General features: G+C 41.5%; 1 protein-coding gene across 4 annotated transcripts in view; it reads left to right on the forward strand.

Moving 5' to 3' along the window:
- FYN (FYN proto-oncogene, Src family tyrosine kinase) overlaps positions 1-27,365 on the forward strand; it is a 138,742-nt gene that overhangs the window by 90,829 nt on the left and 20,548 nt on the right. For 3 of the 4 annotated variants that reach the window (XM_050894710.1, XM_050894709.1, XM_050894711.1), the window contains 7 exons: positions 9,177-9,434; positions 10,037-10,133; positions 13,635-13,733; positions 14,823-14,926; positions 19,556-19,705; positions 21,992-22,156; positions 26,459-26,638. In XM_050894710.1, coding sequence (XP_050750667.1) covers positions 9,188-9,434; positions 10,037-10,133; positions 13,635-13,733; positions 14,823-14,926; positions 19,556-19,705; positions 21,992-22,156; positions 26,459-26,638 — 1,042 coding nt within the window. In that variant the 5' untranslated portion in view covers positions 9,177-9,187. Of the gene's footprint in view, positions 1-9,176; positions 9,435-10,036; positions 10,134-13,634; positions 13,734-14,822; positions 14,927-19,555; positions 19,706-21,991; positions 22,157-22,626; positions 22,783-26,458; positions 26,639-27,365 lie in introns of all 4 variants that reach the window. The other variant, XM_050894712.1, reaches the window with a different exon arrangement.

Consider the following 27,365-nt stretch of genomic DNA (forward strand, 5'->3'; position numbering starts at 1 on the left):
GTTTTCATGTCTTCCTGTTACTGATGTAGTCAGTACCTTCAGCACTCTGGTTGCTCACTGGCCTTTGTCACCATGTGGTTGTCACTTTGTCTGGGATCTCTACCTGTAAGCATCTTTGCTGTTGTAGCTGAAGCCAGCTGCAGTGATGATGAGAAGACTGGGGATCTCTTTGTGAGCTGGCCAGAGGCAAATTTTTACTCCTATTTAGGAAGGAGAGTATTTTTTTCCCCAATGTAACTGGACAAAAAAGGAATTTAAATAACACTTCTAAAATATTAGCAGTAGCAACCTAGGTAAAATGAGAGCCCCTTCGGGAGGGAATGGCGTCTGGAATGGTCTCAAAGTAAATCATCTCCTGATTTGAGACTCAGCTTGCTCCCATTTCCTTGCTGTCACATCCTCTGAGTTCTTCAGTCACAAAACAGAAATCAGACAAGGCGGAGAAGAGGTTAGTTTCGTTTGTGCATAGGCAAAGGGGGGTGGGAAGGGAGCAATGGGGTTTTTTGAGAGAAAATCTTTCTCTATGCCTCTTACATATTCCAAAGAAGCAAACAGGCAGAACTTCTATACCGCTCCCTTTCCCCCCTTCCTTCTCTGCCCATCCTGATTCACATTTTGCATTCTGCTCCATGCTGCTCCCATACCGTGGATCAGATGAACGCCCATTAATCCCTGATAGATTCTAAAAATAAGAATTGAAAGAAAAAAAATCAGAACAGTGTGAATCAACCTGCAATCATCTTTCTGTTCTCTTAACGGGGGAAAAGAAAGAGGAAATCAGTGGAGACACTGTTTCACTTCTCTTTCCAAGATAAAATTATTCTGGCATTTGCAGCAGTTGTTCTCTCCATACAGGTTTTCTAATTTATATACTTAAAAGGCACTTTAAAATTTAGGCGCATTAACTCAAAATGCTTCTGCAGACCATCCATCCATTTCTCTCTGCTCGTGAATAGAGCTACCATAAGCAGACTGATGAAGGACAAATGTAGCTTGAAATCACGCTGTTGAATTTACATGGTGTTCTCATGTGTTACTCGGAACCAAGGATAGACCCATCCTTTGGAGGGTTTAACTGTAGAGTAAGCAGTGTGTTTACTGTGTGTAGCTGCCGCCTTTAGCTGTTAATTTCAAAGCTTCCTTTAACTCATTTTAAGCACAAAAAAAAGAAGAAAGAAATCCTAAGTGCAGTTTTGAGTCTGACTTGCTCTTCAGTTTATGAACGTAAAACCTGCAGGCTTTCCTTCTCAAGTTAGCTATGCGTAAGCTTCTTTCTTTTAGATTACAAGTAAAGTTTGGATGTTGGTGGGAAAAGAAAAAAACACAGAAGAACCTCTCCTCAGAACCGATCCTCCTGTGCTGCGTTTTTCTAGGGCATCTGTTTTTTTAAAGCAATAAAAGCCCTGAGACAGTACAAGGCATAACTCAGTTACCATTACTTTAAGAGATTGCAGGGTGAGACTCTGCTTTAATTGCTTCTTATGTTTTGTTCTGGTTTGGTTTTGCTGAAAGGGATGTATCACAGAGAGTGGAAAAAACTCACTGTTTTTTGAAAAAGATGAGGCCATGACATTCACAGACTTGGCTGGCAAAGAAGCTGCAGAAAACCGAAAGGGTGGCAATGTGTCCTTTTGTGGGCAGTTTGGAGGGTTTGTCTCCTCTTCTTGCATCGGTTGCATTGGGGAGCTTTTGATTACAGCTGCTCGAACAGCCGCATTGTGCTAATGCATCTTCTTGTGGCCTTGCCAGGTGACCTCCCCACCAGCCAACTATCGGCTGGTCCCACCGCCACAACTGTCCCTCAAACAAGCACCACACGTGGACATGGTTATTGTCCCTCCTGCCTGGCTGGAACACTGACTTCCTTTTTCCTCTCTAGCTTGTAATAAATAGATTGTACAGCTATATAGATAATAAATAGATTGCCTAGATTGTAATAAATCTCTTGCCGGAGAGGGACCATACCCCACCAGCAGGACGATGGATCTGTTTGTCAAGACATTCACTGCTCTTTCTTCCTGGCATTCAGTGGCCACCCACCCTGCCCCATGGACAGCTGTGCTCACAACATCTGGCAGAAGCCAAGGATCTGGTTGTAGTTCAATGAAAGCCTTCAACATGCAACTTCCCTTCGCCAGTCCTGGCCTCCGAGGCTGGCTGAAATTAAACAGGCAAGAAAAAGCCCAAATCTTCATCTTTCATAACTGACTTTTAGTTCAGGTCCCAAAGGGGAAAAAGAGCGAAGGCAAGCACAGTGCTATACTTTGCAGACGTGTTACAACTTAAACATTGTCTGTAGCGTCAGGAAGCTGTCGTTTCCAGGGCCGCATCCTCAGTCACTCAGTAAATGGGGAGGGACAGCAGGGCAGAATATGGCATTTCAAAGCTCCTTTCAGGGTCTGCTCTTATGGCAGCAGAAGCTGCTCCTTTTCCTGAATCCCTTCTGCCACCATTGTAGAAGACTTCCAAAGCAACTTTATGCTGACAAGAAGCAATAGTAAGAGCACTCCAGCACTGTAAAAGGCATTTGCTTTGAGCCAGAGCAGTATGGCAGCAGGAGCTCATCTAAGACTGCTCTTCCTACTCCTCCAGCCATGGATGTCCATTGACACTGGGCAGTGGCCTGACTTTTGACTGCTGCAGACAAACAAGCAATTAAACTGCTGAGATTTTTCTGCTCAGCCCACTAAAGCAGAATCTGGGAGTGAAGTGTTAAAGGACACTCTTCAAAAATCAAATGAACGCAGCCCAGCCATTTTTCAGTGCTGTTTTTCTCGTAAAAATGCTGTTTCAATGCAGTCATTGATCCTGATACATACTTGACTTGAAGTTTTGCCCTGGTGTTTCTGGCCTTTTGTTCAGAAATACCACATTGTGTATGTGAGATTTTCTACATATCTTTAATAGTCACAGGACATCCAGTGGTAGTACTGCATCTTCTCTGATTTACATTTTTTAATGCAATATGACAGGTGTGGTGCACACGTAGATTTGCAGGCATTCTATACAAATCCCCAGTCTCCAGCCTCTTTCAAGGCTGAACCAGATCTATCCCATTGCAGTAAAATTCTATTCTTTCTAGATTGGGCCAGTAGTATAAAAATTATATGTATATATATAGTAACCTGCAACCCACAAGCCTGAGAAATAATGAATAACACCTAAGAGTTCAAATTATTTTAAAGTATTTGTTGTATCTTTCGGACCTGCTTTATGATTCCTAAAAATTGTGGAATCAGTGGTCAAGCTAGAATGAAGGCAGTCCTCCAAAAGGTCCCGGAGTTAATAGACAAAAACAAAAATAATGCAACAAGTGTTGCTATTTTATTCCATCTGTTTAATTTGAGTTGGCTTGAAACTGACACAGAATTAATTCTGGAAATCCAAAATGCTCCCATCAGCATAGATGTAAGTCAAAGAGAGGTCAGCAAGCAGACAGCATGAGAATTACTGACCTACATAGGACTAGTTTTAAGTGCCTACTTGTTGCCCAACTTGGAATGCCTTCCTAATGACTTGTAATAGTCAAAGTGGGTGCGTAAGACTTTTCTGAAAATTGGGGGTTTTAATGTGTCTCAGGCTTGTTTTTCAAAATATGTACTCCTTAAGTTTCTCTCTAGGGAGCTGCTAACGGTGGCATGGAAAGTAAGACATTCCAACTTCAGGGTAAATTTCTGTGTTGATTATTCCCCCTATCTGGCCTTCAGGAGGCATTCCACAGAAAACTAAAGTCTCTTTTAAAAATTCTTGTAGTTCTTATTGTTGGAAAGCCTTTTCTGTCCTTGCATCTTCATGGTAACTCAGAATGTGGCATTTTGAATATTAAATCCTACTGTAGCTCATGAAATTTGGCTTATTTGATGTCACAGACTGATACTTCTGTGGTGCTTTCAGCAAAACATAAAATACCAAGAAGATATCCCTTAGAGAACATATTTTTCACAGCCATGCTGGATGCAACCCTTGGTTTGATTAACAAGCATGTTCACCACAGAGACTGAATAAAAGCCAAGGATTTTGTTCTTTTGATTCCCTTTTAACATAACTGTTTCTTAACTCAGCTTTCCTGCTGGTGCTTTGCAGACAAGATTTGTAAGATTTGGTCAGAAAAAGACAGTTGACAGTTACCAGTCATCCAGGCTTTCCCTTTCATGCCATCCACTGAAAGAAGTTCTCCTAAAAATATACCATCAAATTTCATTCCAGAGAAAACCAAGAGGAAGGAGAATATGCACTGCTGGGTCTGAACCTGCTCCATGTCTCTTCAGCAGGTTGGAGCCCTCTCCCATGGTGGTCTCCTTTCCTACGCAAGGCGTTGGAGGACACAGGCCATGGCATGGATAGGAGGGTGCAGAATAGACAGGTGTTTCCCTGCATCTCCCTGTACCCCTCTCAAACATTTTAAAGACCCACTTTCTCCTACAACACTCAAAAAAGCAGGTTCTGAAGAGGTACCATAATTCAGAGTTTCAGCTGCAAGTTGCAAAATCTTATGGAAAAACTTCTGATACTCTGAAGGAATGAATGTACACCAGTCTTCCTCCCATCCGTCTTTTCCTGATGGCTTACAACTGCAGAAGCTAGACTAAGCAAAGGCTTATCAATACTTTTTGCTTTTCAAATATCACGTGTTGGAGCTTTTACTTTTAAAATAGAAGTATGAAAAATGGACTTTTCCTGGTACTCCTGAACTTTTCCTAGGCTTTGATTAGCTAACAGAGCACTGCTTTTGTTTCTGTTAATGGAGTGGATGTCTGGCTTTGGCGGGTGTTTCAGTCTTGGCTTCCATTTTGTATCGAGAACCAACAGAAAAACTGAAGGAGGGTGATTTACGATAATAATAATAGTGTTAATAACATCTCCTTAGCCTTCATCTGTTTCCTAACTGAAAGTAATTAAGGTGCTATGACTATATAAATAATTAATAATGATATCATTAATTTTATATCTTCGTTGAATAATGTTTCCACCATGTGCGAGGAGACTACTATTCTGGTTAGGCTGATGTTGGATTGCTTGCAATGTAAATGTTGGAGTCCAAGAAATATAAGAAGGACAAGAAAGGAGACAAATAACATAATGGTTATTTTCATTTGTCTCTACGGAAATCTCAAAAACTACACAAATGTTTTATGTTTTCATGAAAACACATGTTTTATATTGCCCATAAAAACACAACTTTAAAATAAACAAATTCAGCTTGCTTGCATTAGAAAAGTTCGTTTTAATTAGGCTAGTTATGTACCTTTTAACAATACCAGGGTCAAATTATGATAATGCTGCGTGACCCATAACTCACACATCTGAGAAATGCTGCCTTTCCTAATGGAAATGAATAAAATCTTCTTCCTTTACTGTAAGTTGCGCAGCATGTTGGATGAACAATGTTGTGTGCTCGTCTCTAGAGAGTTTAGTGTAAAACAGCTCCAGATTTTGTTTGGTGATCTCAGAGCTGGCTGAATAACTCCAGCCTTCCACAGCTCCAAATGCTGACATGCAGGGAGATGAGACTTTCAGATATTAAAAGCCTGCTCTGTGATACTGAAGAAGATTAGTTTTTGGAATCCATTCATTGACACAAAGGCCAATGCTGCATGGAGGTTATATTTATTGTCTATGAAACCCCTGAGTTAGCTGAAATCACTTTAAGCATGTACATGCATACATGTATTCTCTCACATTTAGCCAGTTCCCCATGATGCTGGTTTCTTTGAGTCAGGAACAGACAACTTTTAAGGACTTGGCTTGAAAAGATGCGTGCATGTAACACCCTCTGTCATATTTTACAAGAGGCTACAATCAAGCAGTCTTTATACTCGGATTGTCTAGACACTGTGACAAAGTGGGAGAGGGCAAGTGAAAGAAAAAGCCCTTTTTGTCAGTCATTCACTTTGCATCAAATTCTCCTTCCCTGTGTGCTGCCGTTGCCAGCAAAGAGATAAAGGGAGCAAAAACTAAACAAAAATCAAGAAACTGATAATTCGCTGGTTTTGTATTCATATCATTCCTTGTAAAAAGAAAACCCCAGACCATTATTTTTCTGAAACTACCAGTACATATGTATACCACCTCCTGGTATATTTATTCACTTTTTTCAGAATTAATACTTTGAACAGTTTTACTTTTGCAGCTGATTCGTCGTTTTAACTTTTTCCTCATCAATGTGTAAATGAAGCATGTAGGGCTCTCTTGTCAGCACTTGTAAATTGGTATGTGAAATCTTCCCAGATTTCAGTGGAGATTTTTCTCCCTGCTCAGCTGAACGTTTGTGAATGTGCAGCAAAAAAACCCCTTTCCCCCCACCGCTTTCCCAGATTTCATGTTTCCTATCTTTTTTTTTCTTTCATTCTTTCATTTTCTTTTCCACTTTTTCCCATGAAAACACATGGGAAAAAATAAGAGGAGAAACAGAGCTGGGAGGGGAAAGGGAGGGGGCAATAGAGTTTCACAGGGAGGTAAGTTTGCAAGCCAACAAAAAGGCTGCTGAGATTCTTCTTTTAATAGTAAAGCCTGCATATCACTTAACTGTTTTGAGGTGAATAAGTGTATGTTCCAGCACTTGCACCTTTTAACCAGTCTGCTTTAATGGCTCGCTCTTCCCTGTTCCGATGGCCAGCACCTCTCTCTGCCCTTTCTCTCGAGCTGGGATTTCCCTCGTGGCATCTCCCATGCAGCGTTTGCTCGCTGCCTGTGTTTTGCTCTCCATGCACCGGAGGCACGCTTTCAGAGGGACATAGCAGGATCCAAGCAGTGAGTCCCAGACTCATCCCTCCCACCCGAAGCCTCCCTGGGCTCTGCCCGTGCTGATAGCAGTGAGATGAGCCGTGGCCCCGTGGGGCCCTCGCTCTCCCTGTGGTCCTGCTTCACTCCCTGGCATTGCTCGTGGGGCTCCTTGGCTCTGAGAGGAGCCGGGAAAATCTCACCTCTGAGTGACGTCTCCAAACAGAGGGTCTCCAGAACCAGACTGTCCTGCTGTTGGAACATGTAAAAGCAGCAGAGATATCTCTGCAAGCAGTTTTTCACAGCTGACACGAAGCTGGCTGGGGCACCTCTGCACCCATTGCGGTCCCTGTGGGCTCACCTGGAGTCACTGCTGGTCTTGGGGATGGACAGCCTCGAGCCCCAGTACGGTACCCCGCACCTCCAGCACCGACCCAGCTACCAGGGCAAGCAGAGGCTGGAGGCCAGCACGGTTGCAGCCTCCAGACTGCAAACCCCTTTCCTTCGACCTGTTATCGCTTTAGTTTCTTGAGGGATCCCAGCTCATGCCACCCGTTGCAGCAAGTGCGGAGTCAGGAGTCCTTGTTTCTGTTTGTGTGAAGAACCTTAAACGTTTTGGTGAGGGAACTCTGCTGAGTAGATGTGGTGTCTTGAAGGAAATAAAGAAATGCAAAAAGGGCACCTTTAAGTTAAGCTAAGAGCAAGAGACAGTAGACCTGTACTAACTGCAGGCAATACAGCTCAGGGAAATATATTAAAATGGTGCTTGTTTCTCTGAACAGGCTTGTAGAATAACTGGAAGTATCTTCAAATTGTAGAAAATACCCTTCAACAGAAGGTTTTTTTTAATTAGGCAGGTTAGATTTAGGAAGCAGGCATCCAGACTGTGGACTGTCACAGACAAGCAGGGAGCTGCTGCATAATTTTTCAAGCATTAGCAGCAGAGGAATATGCTTTTTCTGAATCCCATGAGTTTGTCAAAACCAATTTCCTGTGTTGATGTTGGGGTAAGGCATACAAAATAGCCAGCCTGGCAGCTACAGAAAAATGAGGAAATTTGAAAAAGGATAGGCGTTTTATTTACCCTAAGTGACGGATATTGGCTGAAATGTGAAAAGAAATATGGGGGGGAAAAATGTGCTTTGCTATACTTTCCTTTTTTTCAGTTCTCTGCATTTTCTCCCTGTCTATTTATATATTCTGGACAAAGTATGTCTAGTAAGTCTAATTTTTAAAAGATTTTTCTGTTGTCACTGCTCTTCTTGCAGCCCCAGTGTTTAGAGTACGTTGTTTGTGTGCCAAGTTAAATGTAAGAGTCACCGTACTGGTTCAGATCAAGGGTGCATCCAGACGAGTATCTGATTCCCTAGATTCATCATGCCCAGCTTCAGAAATTCAGGTTTTGTGTCTAGATTCAGCTCGAGTCAATAGGAAAGAGTTCAGTTAACACCCGCACATGGATTATAAGATGTTAGAGCTCGCAGATGAAAAGCAATACCAGCTAACACGACTAACCTTGCAGGGCTGCTTCTAAGATGTGGTGAATCACCCTCTGTCTCCCTCCACCTAGAGAGAGGTAGGCACCTAAAATCAAGAGAGATTAACCCAGGCCCTGGTAGTGCCCCATGAGGGTGCTGAACAAGAGGTTACAAGAATTAAAAAACTTAGAGCAACCTTTTCCAAGCCGTACCCTCTCAGTTTCCTCCTGTCCAGGATCCGGACTTTGAGATGCTCTGCATTTGACATGTTAATTCTTCCGGAACTTTCTCTAGTTCCTTATCTCGTGTACATTTGGCAGCCCCACCTTCTGCTACCAGCAGGTTTTACTCTTCAGTTCGGTACTGCATAAAAGGGTGCTTCCTTTTGTTTTAGTTGTGCCGTCTGATAGCTCCCTCCTACTTTCCTGTGCTGTAATAACTATCGGCTCATTGTGTCTGCTTTTCTGCCTGTCACGCAGAGCTCCAGCAATGGAAAAAGGTTGTATTGCCTTTAGGTGAAGTCAGCTCTTGTGTAATTGGCAAGGTCGAACATGAACCGTGAGCTAAGTGCCTCGCTCTGTGTTTTGGGGGGCAGACTTGAACACCTCCAGCTGCACTTTTTGGCTGAGTCCTTTTCCTGCCAGTCGTGTTCTCCTGGCGAAGGGTGAGCGAGAGGGGTTTCATCCTTTCGCTGCCTCCATGCAAGCCGTTGCCTGGCAGGGCTGGGCAGATTGCTGCCACTACCCTGAGAGCAGGCAGGACCTCCTTCCCCAGGCCTCGATGGGAAACCACTGCGAGGAAGATTTTGTGTGAGCTTTTCCCCAACGTGTTGCTGTTTATATTCAAACCACTGTGGGGTTTTTTCAAAGTACTTAACTTTTGAGTGGTGAACTTAATTTGATCCTCGTCATATGTGGGTTTGGGGGAGATCTGGTGAGCATCAACGTATGAAGACCTGTCCTTTCCTTCCTCTCCTAGGATTTTAGATAATGGGCTGTGTGCAATGTAAGGATAAAGAAGCAACAAAACTGACTGATGAGAGGGATGGCAGTTTAACTCAAAGCTCAGGCTACCGCTATGGGACAGATCCCACTCCGCAGCACTATCCTAGCTTTGGTGTGACTTCAATCCCAAACTACAACAACTTCCATGCCACAGGAGGCCAAGGACTGACTGTGTTTGGTGGAGTCAATTCCTCCTCTCATACAGGGACGCTGCGTACACGAGGAGGAACAGGTGAGTTTCAAAGTCTTCTTTCAGTGCTCTTAGTGAGTATCAATCACATAATTACAGCAGAGGCACAGCTGTCTCAGCATGCTGCTTTTGGGAAGAGTTATTTCATGAAATAGTGCAAAGAACTGAAGTAGGGGTGGAGCTGGGTCTTCAGCCCTACCTTTGCTAACTTGCAGGTGCTAGTTCACTTGGGGGGTGAGAAATTATGTATACATGCCCAATTTGGCTGACTGCCTGCCTCATCCCTCTGTCAGGGAACGGAAAGTGTGGTCTGAGCCACCTCAAGTAGTTAACAGGAAATACTTGGCATGGCTATGTCTAAAATCTCTCTTCAAACCCCCTTTGCCCTCAGTGTGGGTTCCTACGCTCTGTGTGGCTACCAAACCAAGAGTACGGATGACTGTACAGAGTGAAGGAGGTGGCGTGCCCACTGGCTGCATAAAAGCAGAGGGATTAGAATGGTTGTCCAAAAAGTAGGAGGCTTCAGTTTATTTTGCTCCTCAGCAACCGGAGTAGCTTACATTTGGCTTAGCCACCTCATCTCTTGAGGCTCTTTTCCCTCCCTTTTTTGTGACAGAGTATAACTCACCTATCTTCTTCTTTAGGTGTAACTCTTTTTGTGGCGCTTTATGACTATGAAGCAAGAACAGAAGATGACTTGAGTTTTCACAAAGGAGAAAAATTTCAAATACTTAACAGCTCGTAAGTTTTAGGCTTGGGAATATTCTTTTTAATATTTTTAAACTTATAATGTTGACAATTATATTTGTCTGCTTATGTTATTAATTAAATCTAATGTTGGCTATTTACAATATGTAGGGGGTTTACTCTATGCTTACTTACTTGTCTTTGCATTTAGTGCACTTTTGCAAAGTGCTTCATTATTGGAAAAAAAAACTTTCAACCACATGCAGCTTTACTTCAAAAATAAGCGTTAGATTGTGTGATTCACTGCTTACATTTCACAGTAAACTCACATTCAGAACCGAGAGTACCAGCTTTGTACTTTACCAGTAGTCACAGAAGTTCTGCAAGGCATGTACTAACACTTTTTGCAATCTGCTGCAAGTATCTCTACACAGAAACGAGCTAAAAACTGATTCACAAAAGAGACATTACCCAGACTTGCATGCCGAGTTTAAAAGCATTTTTTTTTTCCTTTTAAAGGTAGGTGATACAGTCAGAACATGCTAGGAAGTTCTGTTAAGTGAGAATGCACCATTGTACAGTTGTGTTTGGCATGAAAACCACACTTCCATCCTGGAAATCATCAACTTAAAATTAGTTTTATTAACTGCCCATAGAAAAAATCCCTTAGCAATTTAAAAATAACATCTAAAACTTACTGTGCTACTGACCTATATCTGAACATCTTGTAATTCTTGGCTAAGAACATAAAGTTGAAGGCTCTGTGTTATGTTCAGTATTGCTATCATGTAGAGGTAAAAATGGGTTAACAACCAAGTATGTCACTTTCTAGAGGCTTTGTGGTACTGCTCTCACCTTTTTTTCTTACACCATGTGACAGTGAGGCAAATTCATCCCTGGTGCAACTCCTGTTAATTTTAATAGAACAACTCCAGGGTTGGAGTTGGGTCAATGTGCATTAAAGTTAAAAAAAAAAAAAACAAAAAAAAAAAACAGGTAATTGTGTGCAATATTTCATGAAGCCATGAAGCTGAAGAGCTTTGATATAGATGAAAGCACAGAAACTTCAGTTACGACTTGTAGAGGGAGCAGCAGTTTAAAAACCTCTCTACTTCTAAATTAGCACTTGGAAAAAAACCCTTTTTTAACCTATCATCCATTTTTGTTCATATTGCCTGCTGCTTTCCTAACCTTGCACAAACTATGCCATAACTTGAAACAAGAAGAAATTCCATGCATTATAAATTCCTTACACATGCCAGTTGATGAAATCAGGGGGTGCTCACCAGGACTTATGGAGCAATCATACTTGGAGTCGGTGGGACAGCAAGATTCCCGCTCATGTGGGCGGTTGCAGTACATGCATTTTGATGCAGGTGATTACTGCCTGGAGGAAGGTTTTCTAAGAGAAAAAAACCAAAGCATCCACTGATTTTCCTGTAGGATTATAGAAGCTCAGTTCCCATTGTAGTCAGCCCTGTCTGCTTATAAACACGGACCTAACCACACTCCTGGAGTAGCGACAGCCAGGCTGGGAATCTCCAGAAAGCAGCTTTTCTGTGAGAATGCTTCCTCTCTTCACTTATATGAGAAATTATATGAAAGAAGCCCATTTTTTTAAGAGTCTGCCAATGCTGCTTGCAACCAGAAAGCATATATGTGCACAAAACTAGTTTGTCTGGAATTTTTTGAGGGGTTTGGATTTTTTTTTAGCTCTCAACAAATGAAATTTGATTTGTGCTTTGGATTAAAAGTTCAGGACAGCAATACCTGAAATGGCGTACAGAGGATATCCCTGTGATTTGAAGTCAGAAATGATACCAAGGGCAGTCTCGGGGAAAGAGGTATCTGCAGGGGTGGTTCAGAGCAGACCCTCACTTGGGGGCTCAGAAACGCTTGGCCATCCCCTGCATCCCCACCGCCACTCCCGCACACCCTGGCTAGCCCCATTGACTAGCCTCCTCCCACCTCAGTTGGGTGTCTAAAATTAAGAGCTGTGAAAAAAGTCTGCATTCCTCCTCCTTTCTGGCAGTGCTTTGAGAGATTTAAGCTTCTCTGTCAAAGCAGAGGGGGTTGTTCCTGATATTGTGATCATCTGCGGGACTGCATTTTTTCCTCCCTAGATATGATAAAATACCTCCACCTAGTGGACTCTCTGTACAGTAAGGAGAAGAAATGTAATGGTACAATTTATCAGCCACAGTATGACATAATCTCTCAGAAATATTCTACAGCAACATATGGGGGAAGGGTTAGCACTTCAGCTGGTAAAATTAGGGACGCAAACAGATAGGGCCATTTGCCTGACATACTAATGCACACAAGGTATGTTAAAATAGTGTCAGCTGCCAGCCTCTAGAAAAGCTACTTGTTCTTCACTTTTTTGAAGAGTAGAATTGGAAATGCCTCCTTTTTGACTAATGACAGCTATTTTCTAGTTGTTTTCCATAGAGTTGTTGCTCCTTCAAACTGTTAAAGAAAGTGGAGTCGAAAATTTAAAGTAAGAGCTCACCTTGACACAACATTTCCTGCTAGTAATAGCTTAGACAATGTGTTGTCTGTAACTGCTTGCTTACAGAAGAGGCTGAATTCTCTGGCCACATTTGATAACAGTGTTTTATTTAGTGAACAAATCTGTTTTACAGAGAGGGGAACTGAGAAAGAGTTTCTAAGCAGTCCAGAAATAGAAAAGAGAATGCTTATTAGTAGCAGTAGGAGTTAAATATCGTTAAATCTGGTGCTGATAATGCAATACAAATTGCTAAATCCCAATGCTGCATCCTGTGAAAAGCTGAGAAATAAACTTCTTTTAAAGCTGCGCATTCTACAGCAACGTGCATTGTCTGAAGGGCAGTACCATGTCCCACTGTGTGCACCAGTGTACGACAAAAATTGATGCTAAGCCTGTGGAACACTGCCATAAGATGGTCTTGCATGGACCTCTTTGTATTTAAATGTTGTAGAAGAATGTTTTTTTGTAAGTACTTGAAAATGCAACTAAGTCCTTTGCTACTTCAGATACCTCCTCTAGGTGGCCAGGAGAGGGAATCTGGACAATGAAGTGTGGTCCTTAAGGGCCATCTGAAACTCCGTGTTGATAGATGGCTTTTTGATGCCTTTGGGTTTCAGATTAATTATCCCCATAGAAGTTTAAAATTAGCAGTGGATGTGACAGTGTTCAGTTTGGCAGTTTTTCTATAAGCTCTCTCAAGGGTCTGTATTAGAATAATTGCTATGGAGATAGTTTTCAATATTCTAGTCCAAATCCAGCCCTCACCAAACCTGATTTCACTGGGTTGTTATGCCTGTTTATGCCATTAGGCTATGTTTGGAAGGCTACATTACTAATCACTGCTGAAATAATAATAGGTGTAAAGAAATACATATATTTTTGGGGTTTAGATGCAAACAGCTCTCTCCGAAGCACGCCAGTGATAAAGAGATGAGTTGCTGTGGCTTCTTATGCCACGCAGCTGTGGGTGCTGTTAGCAAAGTCAGATCATTGTCTTTACAGCTGTGTCTCACTCTCACTTCTCCTCACCTCTGTTTCTGCAGGGAAGGAGACTGGTGGGAGGCCCGGTCCTTGACAACAGGCGAAACTGGTTACATTCCCAGTAATTATGTGGCTCCAGTCGATTCCATCCAAGCAGAGGAGTATGTTTTCTTTTCATTGTAAAGACCCATTAGTGCTGTATTTTAAGGAGGTTTGAGGAGTTGGTTTTGATTGATTGCAGCTATTTTTCAAATGACTTACATTATTTTTATTTCAGTTCTTAACTGCACTGATAAATAATTAGGTAATTAGTAACAAAAGAATCACAAGCTCAGTGCTTTTTCAATGTCAAAACAAAGGAAGAAAACCTAAAGGAACATAGGTCTGCTTCCTTTATTTGAGTGTCAACTAATTTCAAGCTTTAAGCGAAAGGTGCCCTTGCTTTTCTTGAACCAACTTGTAAAAATATTTGGAGTCAATTAGTGTGCAAATTGTCTATTAAAGAGGGCACGTTGTATCAACAAATACCTATCAATAGGTAGGATGCCTACAACGCCTACAGCAGGCAGCATAATGGCAACATATCTATGCAAAAAATGGAGTGCTGTGTGTATCTGTATTATTTCCAGTATAAAAGATACACTGGAGGAGCTTATATAGCTGAGCAGGTACTACTGTAGTCTGTACTTCAGATTGTACTTGGTTGATTGTGAAACCCCCCCAAAAAAAGGAAAAAGGTACTGAAACTCTGAAAGCCTTATACAACCACAGTAAAGTGGTTGCATCTGGTCCTTTTACTGAGGTTTTATAGTTGTGCTGCAACAAAAATATTCAATACTAATACATCACTATGTAAGTCAAATATGTAGTTTATAGCAACATCTGTAAAAATACTGCTTTTCAGCAGTGACGCATTTTTCTGCCCTTTTGCTTGTCTATTACTTCCCCCCGCCAAGTCTTGCTCTCTGTTTGTCAAAGTCTGGCCTTTGTCTTAAGACACTAAACAAGCATTCTCAGCATCTACTGATTACAGGCTTAATGCAAAGTGCTACTGCACAATGTATACAACATCTACTACACAGTTTGTCACTTTAGCTTCCCACCACAATAAAAGAGACAGTATGACAAAAATGGTTGAACATACTTGAGCAACCATAGTTTCCGCAAATAATCCTCCATGTCTAAGCTCCGTGACACTACCTAGCAATCCTATGTAGCATTTGTCTTACTATTTCTGATGTTTCCCTAAGGTGGTACTTTGGCAAACTTGGCCGAAAAGATGCCGAGAGGCAGCTGTTGTCATTTGGAAACCCCAGAGGTACCTTCCTGATCCGGGAAAGCGAAACTACCAAAGGTAGGCTGGCCAAAGCTATTCTGACTACAAATGAGAAGATATACGAGAAAAATTGTGCTAAGTTTGTGAAATACTGTTTTCAGTGGTATGAAGGTAGAGATAAGTGTCATCTTGCATATATGTGTGCTAGGGAATTAGATGTCTGGACATCCCAGGTCTTAAAGTGAGTGTTCAAAGCAGAAAACAACCCAAGTGCAACTCATGCCATGCTCAACCCATGGTATCTGCAGTGTGAATCATGCACAGGCAGGGTGCTCTGCTCTGCTGTCACACTCTGAACATCGCACTGTCTCTCTCAACACGTGTGTTGAGGATACTACTATTGCAATGGAGTTGGGCGGAGAGTGGCCCCTCAGAACAGCAGGTATGGGGCTACAGGAGGCAGACCTCCTGGTGTCCATATCCGGGTCCAGGCACAGCCAGCTACCTTACTGTGAACAGACGCTGGGAATCTCCAGTCTAGTTTGGTGAAAATTACTGCTTACTTCTGAACAAGCACAATATTTGAACCTTCTTGCCTGGAAGATGTTAAGACAAGATTTTTGGGGGGAGGGAGGTACTGGTATTATTTTAGGATGATTAGGGGATATTTGGCCTTTCCCCTTTGAAATGGTGGATCCTTGGCGGGGGGGGAAGATGTAGCAGTTTTAAATTCATAGATTAACAGTGAAAAGAATTGAATATATTTCTAATTAATACATTCATAAAGGATTCAACTGTATCCATTCTGTTGAAGTCAAGCGGAAGGAGGTATTCTCTTCCTTCCCTCTAAAAATATTGGAGGAGTTCCAGTTTTCTTGGTGGGTGCTATCTTTGCTGTTACATTTTGTTCATAAGGCCTGTCAGTGTCTTCTTCAAAGCTTCACATGTATGAAAAGATCTCTCTAACTCATACAACTATTGAGGAGAAAACCTGCAACTAAGTGAAAACAAACCTGGCCATTTCTCAATTAACCAGCAATCCAAAACAATAGCTGTGGGAAGCATAAGTCACTAGAGTTAATTCCATGTAAGTCTGAAGTCTAATGATCGTTCATATAATTAAAGCACTGACTTGTCAGTGCTTTAATCAGAGCACGCTCTGTCAGCTAGAGTTAGCATACAAAGTGGTTGGAGTCATGGCTGGTAAAGGGGTTTAAAGAAGAGAAGCACTACTTCCCGCTCCTCTTTACCTGACCTATCTTCAGATGCTGCGTTCTGTCATCTCAAATTGTAAGTTTTACATTTTTGACTCCTGCAGTCACTGGATTCTTCCTTCGCCTGTAACTCTGAAGACAAAATGATCTTCTGATGCAAAATCTGAATAGACATGTTGTTGTTTCAGACAGCTAATTTCCCATCTTGTCACCCCGCAGCTTCACCATACCTTATGTAGCAGTGAGGCATTCTCACCAGGAGCAAGACAGGCTCTAACTTGCTCTTTTTCTGCAAATAGCCTCCACTTGTTCGTTTTCAACAACAGTTGTTGTGATGTGTGCGAGGAGCAGGACTTCATTCCACTCTGTGCCGAGTTTAAAAACTCACTCATATAGGCATCCAGGGATTCTAAAAACAAACACAACACTGTTTCTCTAAACCACATTATCAGTTTAATCTGTTTTGACCGTTTTTTATACAGTGATAGGGGATATGTTTTGCAGGGCTGTTTACTTAGCTAAGTTAGGGCTATTTTCTAGAGCTTCTTGTGAGACACAAAAGCATTGGGGAAATGGAGTAATCCATCATGGATGGGCTTACAGCAGCAAGCTTAATTTCTCTGCATTTGAATTTAAGGCTTTCTACATCTTCAGGCTAAGTTTGCATCAAAGCCATTGGAAAAAAACAAACATGCATGGTTTTTGTCAAAAATGCCTATTTCCCTTCTCATCCTTGTGGTGTTTCAGTATGTTAGAAGAAAACAGAGGGAGCTTGTTGTTCATGAAAGAGAAAAAAGTCAGCTGGGAGGGCTCGAATGGTGCATTCTTCCATAAGTCTTCTCTAAATGCCTTACCCCAGCTAGTCATCTTGGGCTTGAGGCAGGAATTGTTTTGTGCCCTAGAATCGTCCCTTCTGCTTTAAATAATAACAATAATAAAATTAATCAGTATCACGTTAAAAGTATCATCATGGATGACTTCAGCATGAATTTAACCTCCCTTGATCATGGTTGCCCTCTCTTCTTACTTCCAAAATAAATCATATGGAGCTGGCTTTTCATTTTTTCAATGCCTGACTACCCAGGTACTTCATCAGCTCTTGTCTGTATAATCCTTCACCTGGTTTCAATCTCCACCCTCCAAGGCTGTCTGGTTTTAGGTTTGGTTTTTTTTAAAAATCATTAGTATGATATATTGTAATGTCGTATTTCTACCCAAATTTTTATTATGTATATCTCTTATATTTGAATTTATCATCAGATAATAATGAATAGTATAAATAACCAACAGCCTAAATAAATGAATAATGAAATCCATCTTGGTTCTTGTTTTTGTCCAGACTTGAACTAAAGCTCCAGTCCTGCAACTTGATCTGAGGTCAGCGGGGGTCCACAGAGGGCCACCCACACAGCTCTGATTGCAGACCTGGAGCCACAGATTGTTTACATTTTCCTAAAGAATCTAAAAGAGTGACCAGATAGGCAGGGAGCGTGACTAAAGAAAATACAGCTGCTGCCAGTGGATCAAAACTCACAAATGCGGAGGTGGAGAACACTGTCTGGAAAATTTTGAAAGTAGGCTGACAGTGTACAACCCAGAGTGGTGGTACAAAGCATGCACAAGATGTGCTTGCAAATCCCCACAAAGCTTTGAACTCCTAGCTGAGAGAGATGTACTTACTCAGTGGGAGAACCTCCTCAGAAAAATATCCTAAACAAACAGTATTTTTCTACACTTAGAAATAAAAACCCTGTCACTCCTCTCAGGGTGTCTCCCATTCGCATAAACCAGAATCATCTGTGTAACTGCTGGCTCTTTTCCTCCTATTTAGAGGACAAACAACGGGGAACTTGAGAAGTCCTTGGGGTCAGGGTGGAGACGTTTTGTTCACTGCAGCTCCCTTGGCGGTGAGCTGCCTGCCAGTGCGACCTGTTGCAGGTTAATGTGGTTGGGGAAACTTCTTCCTGGGGAGACATCCAGGAAAGATGTCTTACACCAGGAATCTCAGCCGCATAACTGTGGGTGTTCTTTAAACCATTTCGCTTAGCTGGAGGTGGTTCTGGAGGATGTGAACCTGCCAGGTCTGTTGAAAAGTACTCTGACTTGGGATAAGCAGCAGTTGGTGCTGTTTGCTATCAGACCTGTAAGGAAATCACTCCACCTTTCACGTTGTCCAAAATTGTCTGCTGGTCGTTTTCCTTTCCTGTCCTTAGCTAACATGGTTACCAGTGAAAGCAGCCCAGGCTCCGGAAGGAGGGCCTTCCTGAGATCTCTGCAGCTGCCAGTTACCTCCAGGTTTTTTCCTTTTAATGCCTGAATTACCTTTGAGTAAACACAACATTTGTCTGAGCCATGAGTGAAGACTTGTCTTCTCCACTGCCGTTGAAATGGCCATGCTTTTGCTCAGAAACTGCATTATGCTGTAAAATGTGGCTTTGCTTTTGATACTGTAGAGAACCAACATGTGGGTATCACTGTGTGTAGAATAGGACTCTGCTTCAGATTAAGACACCTGAATGCGCAGGTCCCCATGTAGGTGGCCAAAGCTCCCTTTACAGTCGGCGGGAAGCTGGGGTTCAGTTCAACTGCCCACGACAGCAGACACCTAGTGCTTCAAACCTGCAGTACGCCATCGACATCTACAGTGCTGTAACACTCATGGAAACTAGGCTGGGATTCAGCTGCCGTAGTAGCACCGGAAGCTCATGTATGGGCATCTAAATCAAGCCTATAGCCCACCTGCAGACAGCCACCGCTACACCTAAAACTAAATGCAGCCCCTCAATTTGAAATGCCTGCAGGGCATCCACGTGGATTGGACAAATGTGACAGCCTGTGGGAAGACTGCCAAGCAGGATGTCCTGGGGCATCTCACGTGGCACTTGACCCCTGTGTTTGGGCATCTGAATCCCACCAGTAAGCTCTAAAGCTCCAGCATGGATTTGGAAAGTGAAACATGCAGTTCTTGCAGATCTCCTGGTGCACAGTCTTGGTGTAGTACCACCTTCCAACAACTGTGACATACAAAATATGTTAATTTGGTTGTTTAATGTTTATAAAGAAGTTTGGGATCCATCTGGGTAACAACACTACACATATGTAAAGTCATTATCTCCAGTGCTTCCTATGAAAATCTTGATATTTACCACCCACTGGCATTTACCTAAAGTATAGTATTTGCAGTGTAACCTGACACTTAGAATAGGAAAAGTCAATTTAACAGCCTGAAGCAGTAAATGTTAAAATATGAGTTTTCATTTACACAGAAGTCCTGATTTCTTTCTAGAAAAGTGTGAAAGGGACATGGGGTGAACATCACAAGCTTTCTGTGATACTTACTTCATTGTGTTAGATTCACTTGTTCTTTTTCAAGGTCCAGTAAGCATTTTTTTGAAGCAATTTCTCTTTCACTTTATAACAACTGACCAGCAAACCAGAATCTTTGTGTCTAAAAGCTACTTACAATTTTTTATTTCTCCTTTGCTTGGAACAGGTGCCTATTCCCTGTCTATTCGAGACTGGGATGATATGAAAGGAGATCATGTCAAACATTATAAGATTCGTAAACTTGACAATGGTGGATATTATATCACAACTCGGGCACAGTTTGAAACTCTTCAGCAGCTGGTTCAACATTATTCAGGTAATTTTTCAGATAATACACAGCACTCTGAAGTATTTTAAAACAAAAGTGTTTGCTGCTGAGCTGAGGTATATGTAAGACGCCCTAAAGAGTCATTTGAGCTATGTCTCTTGCTTGTTGTAATGCATCTTCCATTACCCCTTTCCCATTACACTTATAAATGGCTTTGAGTGCCGTTCACAGTGTACAGCAGCAGAGCTTTTAAAAGCTAGCACTCTACTGAGGTAACGGTTTTGCCTGCTCTCCCTCTTCTAAGAAAACAGAATTACTGAATTTGACTTGCACATCTCAAAGCATGACTTCCCTGTGCATCAGCAAGTGCTAATATGTACCGTTTTGCAGGACACTATCGCTAATAAAGCAAACAGGGAATTGCATTGTGGAATTCAGTCACCTAAAGCAATGACCAAAAGGTTTGCATATATTACCTGACTCAAATTTTCCCACTGGATTTCTGTTCAATGTGCAAAGTATTAACATTTAAATTATAGCGGTCTAATTTTAAAAATAAATATGGCAAGGTGGGTGTTTCTTTGTGCACATTGTTTGTGCCCACCCACCAAGCTCTTTTTTTTTTTTAAATTCCTGTGATTAAAATGTGGCATGCACTATTCAACCCAGAAGTGCATCGTGCTGTCACTGACGATTGGTGTACAACAGATACAACTTTGAAGCCCCCCAAACCTTTGCATAGGACAACTGGTTCTTACGTAGAAGACTGCCATGCTTCTCAACGTGGTCATTTTTGAAGCAGAAATTTGTATTTTGAATTATTTTGCTTTTTATTTTTTCCTTACTTTAACTTTTCATAATATTAACAGATGACCCCAAATGCTCACTGCTCAAAAACTTTTCATAGTTTTTACTTGGGAAATCAACTTCTCTGTGGGGTGTTTTTTCTGTATTCTTTGTATTCTGTCTGCTGTATTCTTATGCTATTCATACTAGACATCTGGCTGTCTTCTCCGCCCAATTTCTGATGGTTGTATGCTGCCTGGGAGAATTTCTTGTTGTTTCTGGTGACTCTACATTAAACTAAGCTAAATAATGTATAAAAACTCACATCTAAGGAAGGTAATTTTCAACCCCACTATACCAGCTGGCATACGTCAACTTTTAGTTTTATGTGGTCAAATTATTTCGGTAGTACATTTTCCGTGCACAGATGCAGAAACAAATAGATGTGGAAACAGCCATTTCTGTGCAACACAGAGGCATGATCAGTAGGATCCCGGTAGGGTAGCTCAGGAGGGCATGGTACAGACCCACACTCCAGAGGTTTCACCTGCGGTCTCCCAGACCCACGTGAACACAGGAGCCCTCATTCCATGCCAGCCCCAGCTGACTCGAAACATCAAAGCTGCCTCTAACCGCGTGCTCTGCAGTCTGGATTGTGGGAGGTAGATTAGCACAACGCCTTGTGAGTGCCTAGATTTACTTCTAGGGAGAGCTCAAAGATGCCCAAACGACTCCGTAAAGATCAGCATGGTTCCTGCACCTGTTTTAAGATACAAGACGCTGTGCAAGCTTCATATTGTGGTCTGCTTTGTGCAGCATAGTATACTACACAACAATATATGTGTGTATAGATATATTTTTGTATATATCATTGTTTTTACTCCTGCTAAAATATCTTGTGACTTCAGTCTTCTGTGAAGCTTTGCAGGAGATAGGTGTAATGAATGTGCCCCAAACGATGTAGGACTGGCTGCATACGCTAATAAAGATTTGCTCTAGAAAGAATGGCAGAAAAAGTCTTTTACAGGACACCTACAAAAATACCTTTTCACAGAGTAGAATATAGAAAATACCTTTTCCCAGGGTACCTAGAAAAAAATTAGCAAAAAAGTCCACCAAATTTTCCTTGCTGTGATTTTCAGAAAAAGTTAATCTTCTCTGTGTTTCTTTTACTCAGTACAGAAACAATCCAGTTTGTGACTTACAGATGATTTTTAAAAAGTTATACTGTACTATAGTATACCTATAGTTACTCGTGAAGTTATCTTAATGCAGCATTGTGGAAGAAGGGAAATCCTGAGTCCACAAGAGAAACCATTGGCGGTCACCTTCCATTTCAGGCTGTGGAAGCAGAGACTAAAATATTTCCTGTTCTGTCTCAAATGAATATGTTTCAGTGTTCAATTTCTAATCTTCCAGGATGCTTTGTGGTATGCAACTAACAGCTGTTGTGAGTAGCATTGTTTTTATGCTTACTGTTTTTGTTTCATGTCACACTTTTTTTTCTTTCCTCTCCTTTGCTGTTGGCTTCACTTCTGGCTCCATCAGAGAGAGCTGCAGGTCTTTGCTGCCGCTTAGTAGTCCCCTGTCATAAAGGAATGCCAAGGCTTACTGATCTGTCTGTCAAAACCAAAGATGTCTGGGAAATTCCACGAGAATCCCTACAGTTGATCAAGAGACTGGGAAATGGGCAGTTTGGGGAAGTATGGATGGGTATGGAGCAAAACAATTATTCTAAAATAGCTCTCTGTGTGGGGATTACAAGATGGAAGGTGAAAATGTAGGACACTGGGACCCACAAGAAAAAAAAAAGCAAAGCTCAAAGTGCTAGGGAAAATGTCTTTGAGATCATGTCTTTGACTTTGAAATTCTTTATTCTTCAACTTTCACTGTAATTGATGGCAAAAGAAAACTGAAATTCCATGTTTCCTTGGAAGGTTTTGATTTTGACATATTACCACTGTCTTAATAATAAATCAAGGCTCACATAGTAATCTATTAATTATATCAAGGAGCCTTTTTCTGCAAGCTAACAAAAAAGTCCTCACCTTCAGTATCCAAAAATCAGTGTTTGCAAATGAACTTTAATGCAGCACTGAGAGACAAGTCACCTTCCATCTTTCTCAATGCATGCATAATTTTGGATTATAAGTGTGTTTTTTTATTAATTTCCTCTCCTATAGAGAAAGCTGATGGTTTGTGTTTTAACTTAACTGTGATTGCTACGAATAATACCCCACAAACTGTTGGATTGGCTAAAGATGCATGGGAAGTTGCACGTGATTCATTATTTCTGGAACAGAAGCTTGGTCAGGGGTGTTTCGCTGAAGTGTGGCGTGGTAAGGCAGAGAATATATTTTGCTTTGGATGGATCTTTTAAGGCCCTCTTGGCAGAAATAAACATTTCAAGTAGAGATCTTAAAGCTAAAAGATCAGAATAGTATGAAATGTTAGTCTATATCGCATAAAACAGTCAGACCTAAATACAGTAATCCACGGGGAAACTTCCTTTCATTTGCACACACTGGTATGAGAGGCTAGGGCATTAAACTTAATTAATTGCATTGGGTTTATTTGGGTGACTCCACAATTGCTAGGTATTAAAATAGGAATGATGCTAAACTTGTAAGGCAGAATGGCTAACCAGAAATTAATCTGGTAAGTAGACATTTTTCTTTCCTCGTGTGTTTTGGCACTGATGGGATCAGACCCTGAAAATGCTTCCTTCTGCTCTCCCGGTTTAAAAATAATGACAAGTATCAGCAAACTGATATTGTCAAGCTAGCTTTCCCATGCATCCACTTCTTTAAGTCTGTTTTGAAATTTGTATCTGCAGCAGAACCCCGTAACTCGATATAGAGGCCAGGGACAATAGAGGCAAGACTTGCCCAGCCCAGCTGAACTCCTACTTTGAAGTCCAGAAATACTGGCATTTTCCAAATCCACTGACATTGTTTCCTGCACACTTGCCAACTGTACTTACTGCCCCCACTCTATAGGCCTCATTCTTTTAATGACTATAAAACAATAGCAATTTAAAATATACATAAATCTTAGTATGGCCGTAGCATTGAAACACAATATAGTGGCCATTTAATGAGAGGTGGGCTCAATTTTTGTGCCAAATTGCATTCTGTGTAGCCTCTTTAAAATGGCCAATTCAAATAAAGAATCGCTATATGTTGTTTCTTCAGAAAAATTTGGTGGAGCAGTTTGGCCGCTCTTTTTGTTGCAGTGACACAAAAGTATGCACATGCAAAATAACCAGCGGGCTCTCCTGGGTTCTTGCAGCTGTTTTCCATTGCAAGACTACAGCAAGGGGCATGGCAGCACGTCTGTGAAATTTATAGAATTTATAGACTAGAAATATAGAAATTTATAGAATTTCACAGAATTACAGTTGATCTGTTGCAAAGAAAGCTACCTATGTTTTCTGTTAGTATCCCCAGATAACTGCAGTTTCACCTTCTTGTTCTCCATCTTGAATGCACGTAAGAGTTTCAAGTTGATGTTGATATTTAGTGGTCAGCTTTGTGTGCTGTAGATCTTAAACTGATACAATAAGCTAAAGGAGCAAATGCAATTTAAAAAAAAAAAAACAAACTAGCTATGAGAAATAAAGTGCCAAGTACCAGTCCCAAATATCTGTCAGAAATGTAAAAATTATTATTACAATTATGACATTATGCATTATGCTTCTTAAAGTAATGTATAGTAAAAATATGTTAACAGCCCTGAAGCACTACCAAATTGGAATAGATTAACACAGTAAAAATTAATAAAAAATGCATTAAGTAGTAACTAACTACATATGGGAGGAATTCAGAGGGAAGTCTATGCTAATTTTCTATTAGAGAGAAACATACCAAACCACAACAAGAAAATTTAACAGTCTAAACTGAAATCTGGGCTGAGAGGATAAGTTAACCTTTTTGTTTGATTTTATTTTTTTAACTGGAAAAATTCATAAAGTATTTAAAAATAGAACTGCTGAAAACACTTCATGGTAATAGAACAAGTCCTGGGATTTTTATTAAGGCAATGCAAACAGATAATACACAGTTAATCCTGTTAACGCGCTAGGTAAAATCCTAGTTTATTAATGCCAGTGACAGAAACCCTGGTGCCTGTGAAACTAGGGTTTCATTCCTGGTTCATATAATTTGCGGTACCTCTGCAAAGTGGCTGTGACTGATGGCACGCTGCAGTCCAGAGCCTCAGTGGCTCCAGATAAAACACGCTCCCTTTCACCCATGAGAAAAGATTTTGGCCACCCTGCTGGAAATTAGGAGGCAAAACCACATCCTTTTCAGCTTACACGGGAGTGCCACTAAAGCAAAGTCCTGCTTCAGCTCTGATTTGAAGGACTGAGTGAAACTAAGACCTCAAGAGTCCTCAAACACTCTGGGGTAGCAGTGGTAGTAACTCAAGACATTACCACCGGTAGAGGTGACAGCACCTGGCACTGAGCTGGCAGAAGAAAACCAAGGCGTAGTGAAAACCGAACTTGCACTGCGCACTTCTGGCTAATATGTGCCTCACGGCCCCCCTCAGCGTTGTGTGTTGCTGCGAGGATTGCCCTGTAAGTGAGGGACGACATGGGCAGTGGCTCCCTCGCCACTCCTCCCCTGTCCTCAGCTAGGCGAGGTGGCAGCTGGGACCTGACCACTTGCACAAAAATCAATCCGACTCATTTTGTGCTCTGGCAGGTTGCAAAAGCTCATGATGAAGTTATTTTGGCTTAACCAGTTCCCATGCAGCAGCTGAGCCCTGGTAACTGTTAATGTGCTTTTAACAAAGACAAACCAGGCTTATTTTACACGTTACCTTTTTTGATGACATCTTAATTTATAGAAACTAGATCTGAGTCTGAGCCTTCATGTACTTTGTAGGCCTTCTGCTATCTTCATGCTTAAGCAGAGGAGTAATTTTTACCCAATGTGATTAATTCCTGAAGTCATTTAGTATCGTTCTGCCTTATCACACAGCAGCTCCCTATCAACAGATCACAGGTCCCATTCAAAGCCATTTCAGCCCTGGCTCTGGAGCAGGGTTCTGGCAAGTGTGGGCAAGGGACAACCAGAAGGCACTAGGAAAGTGATATTTCTGCCCATTTTAATTTTCCTTCCTTTCCCTTCCCCAGTCCCCCATCCCCCAAAAGAACTGTTAACATAGGTAGGTGTTTTGGTTTTTTTTTTCCTTTCCATTCCTCCTTTTCCCCCTTGCAAATACCCAAGTGAAGCCCCACCTCTTTTGGGAGGCCCTGGGTCAGCCTTCCCCAGCTCTCTCCAGGTCCTTGTGCAGGCTTTCAGGTGTTACAGAAGGCTTGGTAGATGATGGCTGGAAAATGATGCAACTTGTCCATTTCAGTGCTGACCACAAGTAAAGAACAAAGTGAAGTGGGCAGGAACCACCTCATTTTCAATCAGCAGCTGCTGGGCTTCTGGGGATGAGGAGGGGAAGGAAAAAGATGCATTTCAGTTTGGAAACACGCCCGTGTTTCTAAAACGAAATCAATTCAGAACTTGTTTCTTGGGATTTTTTCTTAGAATAGTTTTTTTCCTCTGACTCAGAACACAAAAAAAAAGTTAAAATGTCTTGCAAATGGAAAGTTCTGGGTTTAACCAGTTTTGTTGTCCAAATCTGTGACTGGAGCTGTGTTGTTGTCTGTAGCAATTACTTGTTAGCAAGGGTATACATGAAGATGGGTTTCATCAGTCTCGCGTTTCTTACTCAGAGAAGGTTTCTGTGAACATCAGTGGAAGCATTGTCTAAGTAGGACAACGGTGATTGGGCCCCAGTGTCAATGAGAGTATTATTTTTCAGTATAATAGAAAAAGACTAAAATATGAGGGAGGCGTGGGAGGAATATAATGATAAGGCAACATGGGAAACCACACTTTAAAAAAATAATTATATTAAGTGTCCTTGCTAGTTTATTCCTTGGTTACGTTAGGCATCGGGCAGAAAAAGGAGCAGAAGATGTTTATTCTAACTAAGTATCTGTGCTTGTAGGTACGTGGAATGGAAATACTAAAGTGGCTATCAAGACCCTGAAGCCTGGCACTATGTCTCCAGAATCCTTCTTAGAGGAAGCCCAAATCATGAAGAAGCTAAAACATGACAAATTGGTCCAACTTTATGCTGTGGTATCTGAAGAACCTATCTATATTGTTACGGAGTACATGAGCAAAGGTGAAGCCAGAGATGCTGCCCTTGATAACAATATTTTTTCTTTGTTGATGCTCCTTGGGGATACAGAGGGAGGTGCAGTGTGATGCATGAACAGCATGTGAGGAAGGCGAGAGGGAACAGGAAACTAAATTCACCTCTGGCTTCAGAAGAATTATGAATTCCACTCTGAACTGGGCCCAAAACCTGAAATCCACTAGATGTACAAAGAAAATTTGCACTAGGTGAAGGAGGGAGAAGTTGGTGCAGCCTAAGTGCTTCCAACTGCATCAGCATCTGAACTTCCCTGACAAGTGGAGATTTGCATTTTCTAGGTTTGAATGATATTACACGCTGCTTCCCAAGATCTTAGCTTTGCCTGGCGCCAGAGAGCTCATATGGCATCTTCTTTCAGTGTTTACTTGTCAGCCTAAGATTTCCATTTCTTCGTTTAGCAATCCTGAGTTCTGTCACATGCACCTCGTTCTCAGATCACAGCTTAATTTTCAGTCCACCCCATTTATCATTTTAATACATGATTTGCACACATGATTCTTTCCCTCCTCTTTCCCCTTCCCTTTCCCCCTTCTCCCTTCTCTTTTTCTTTGAGCTACTTAACTGGTAACGATGTAGTAAAATGAGAAAAGGAAAACTTTTCGCTGTCAGATCTCCAGCAAGGGTGCTGAGAGCAGAGCAAAAAATCTGCTTGTTTTGGAAAAGCAAATGAACCAAATAGGAAACATAAGTTCTC

This window comes from Gymnogyps californianus, chromosome 3 (genome assembly GCF_018139145.2).
Source record: "Gymnogyps californianus isolate 813 chromosome 3, ASM1813914v2, whole genome shotgun sequence".
In the NCBI taxonomy this organism is placed as follows: Eukaryota; Metazoa; Chordata; class Aves; order Accipitriformes; family Cathartidae; genus Gymnogyps; species Gymnogyps californianus.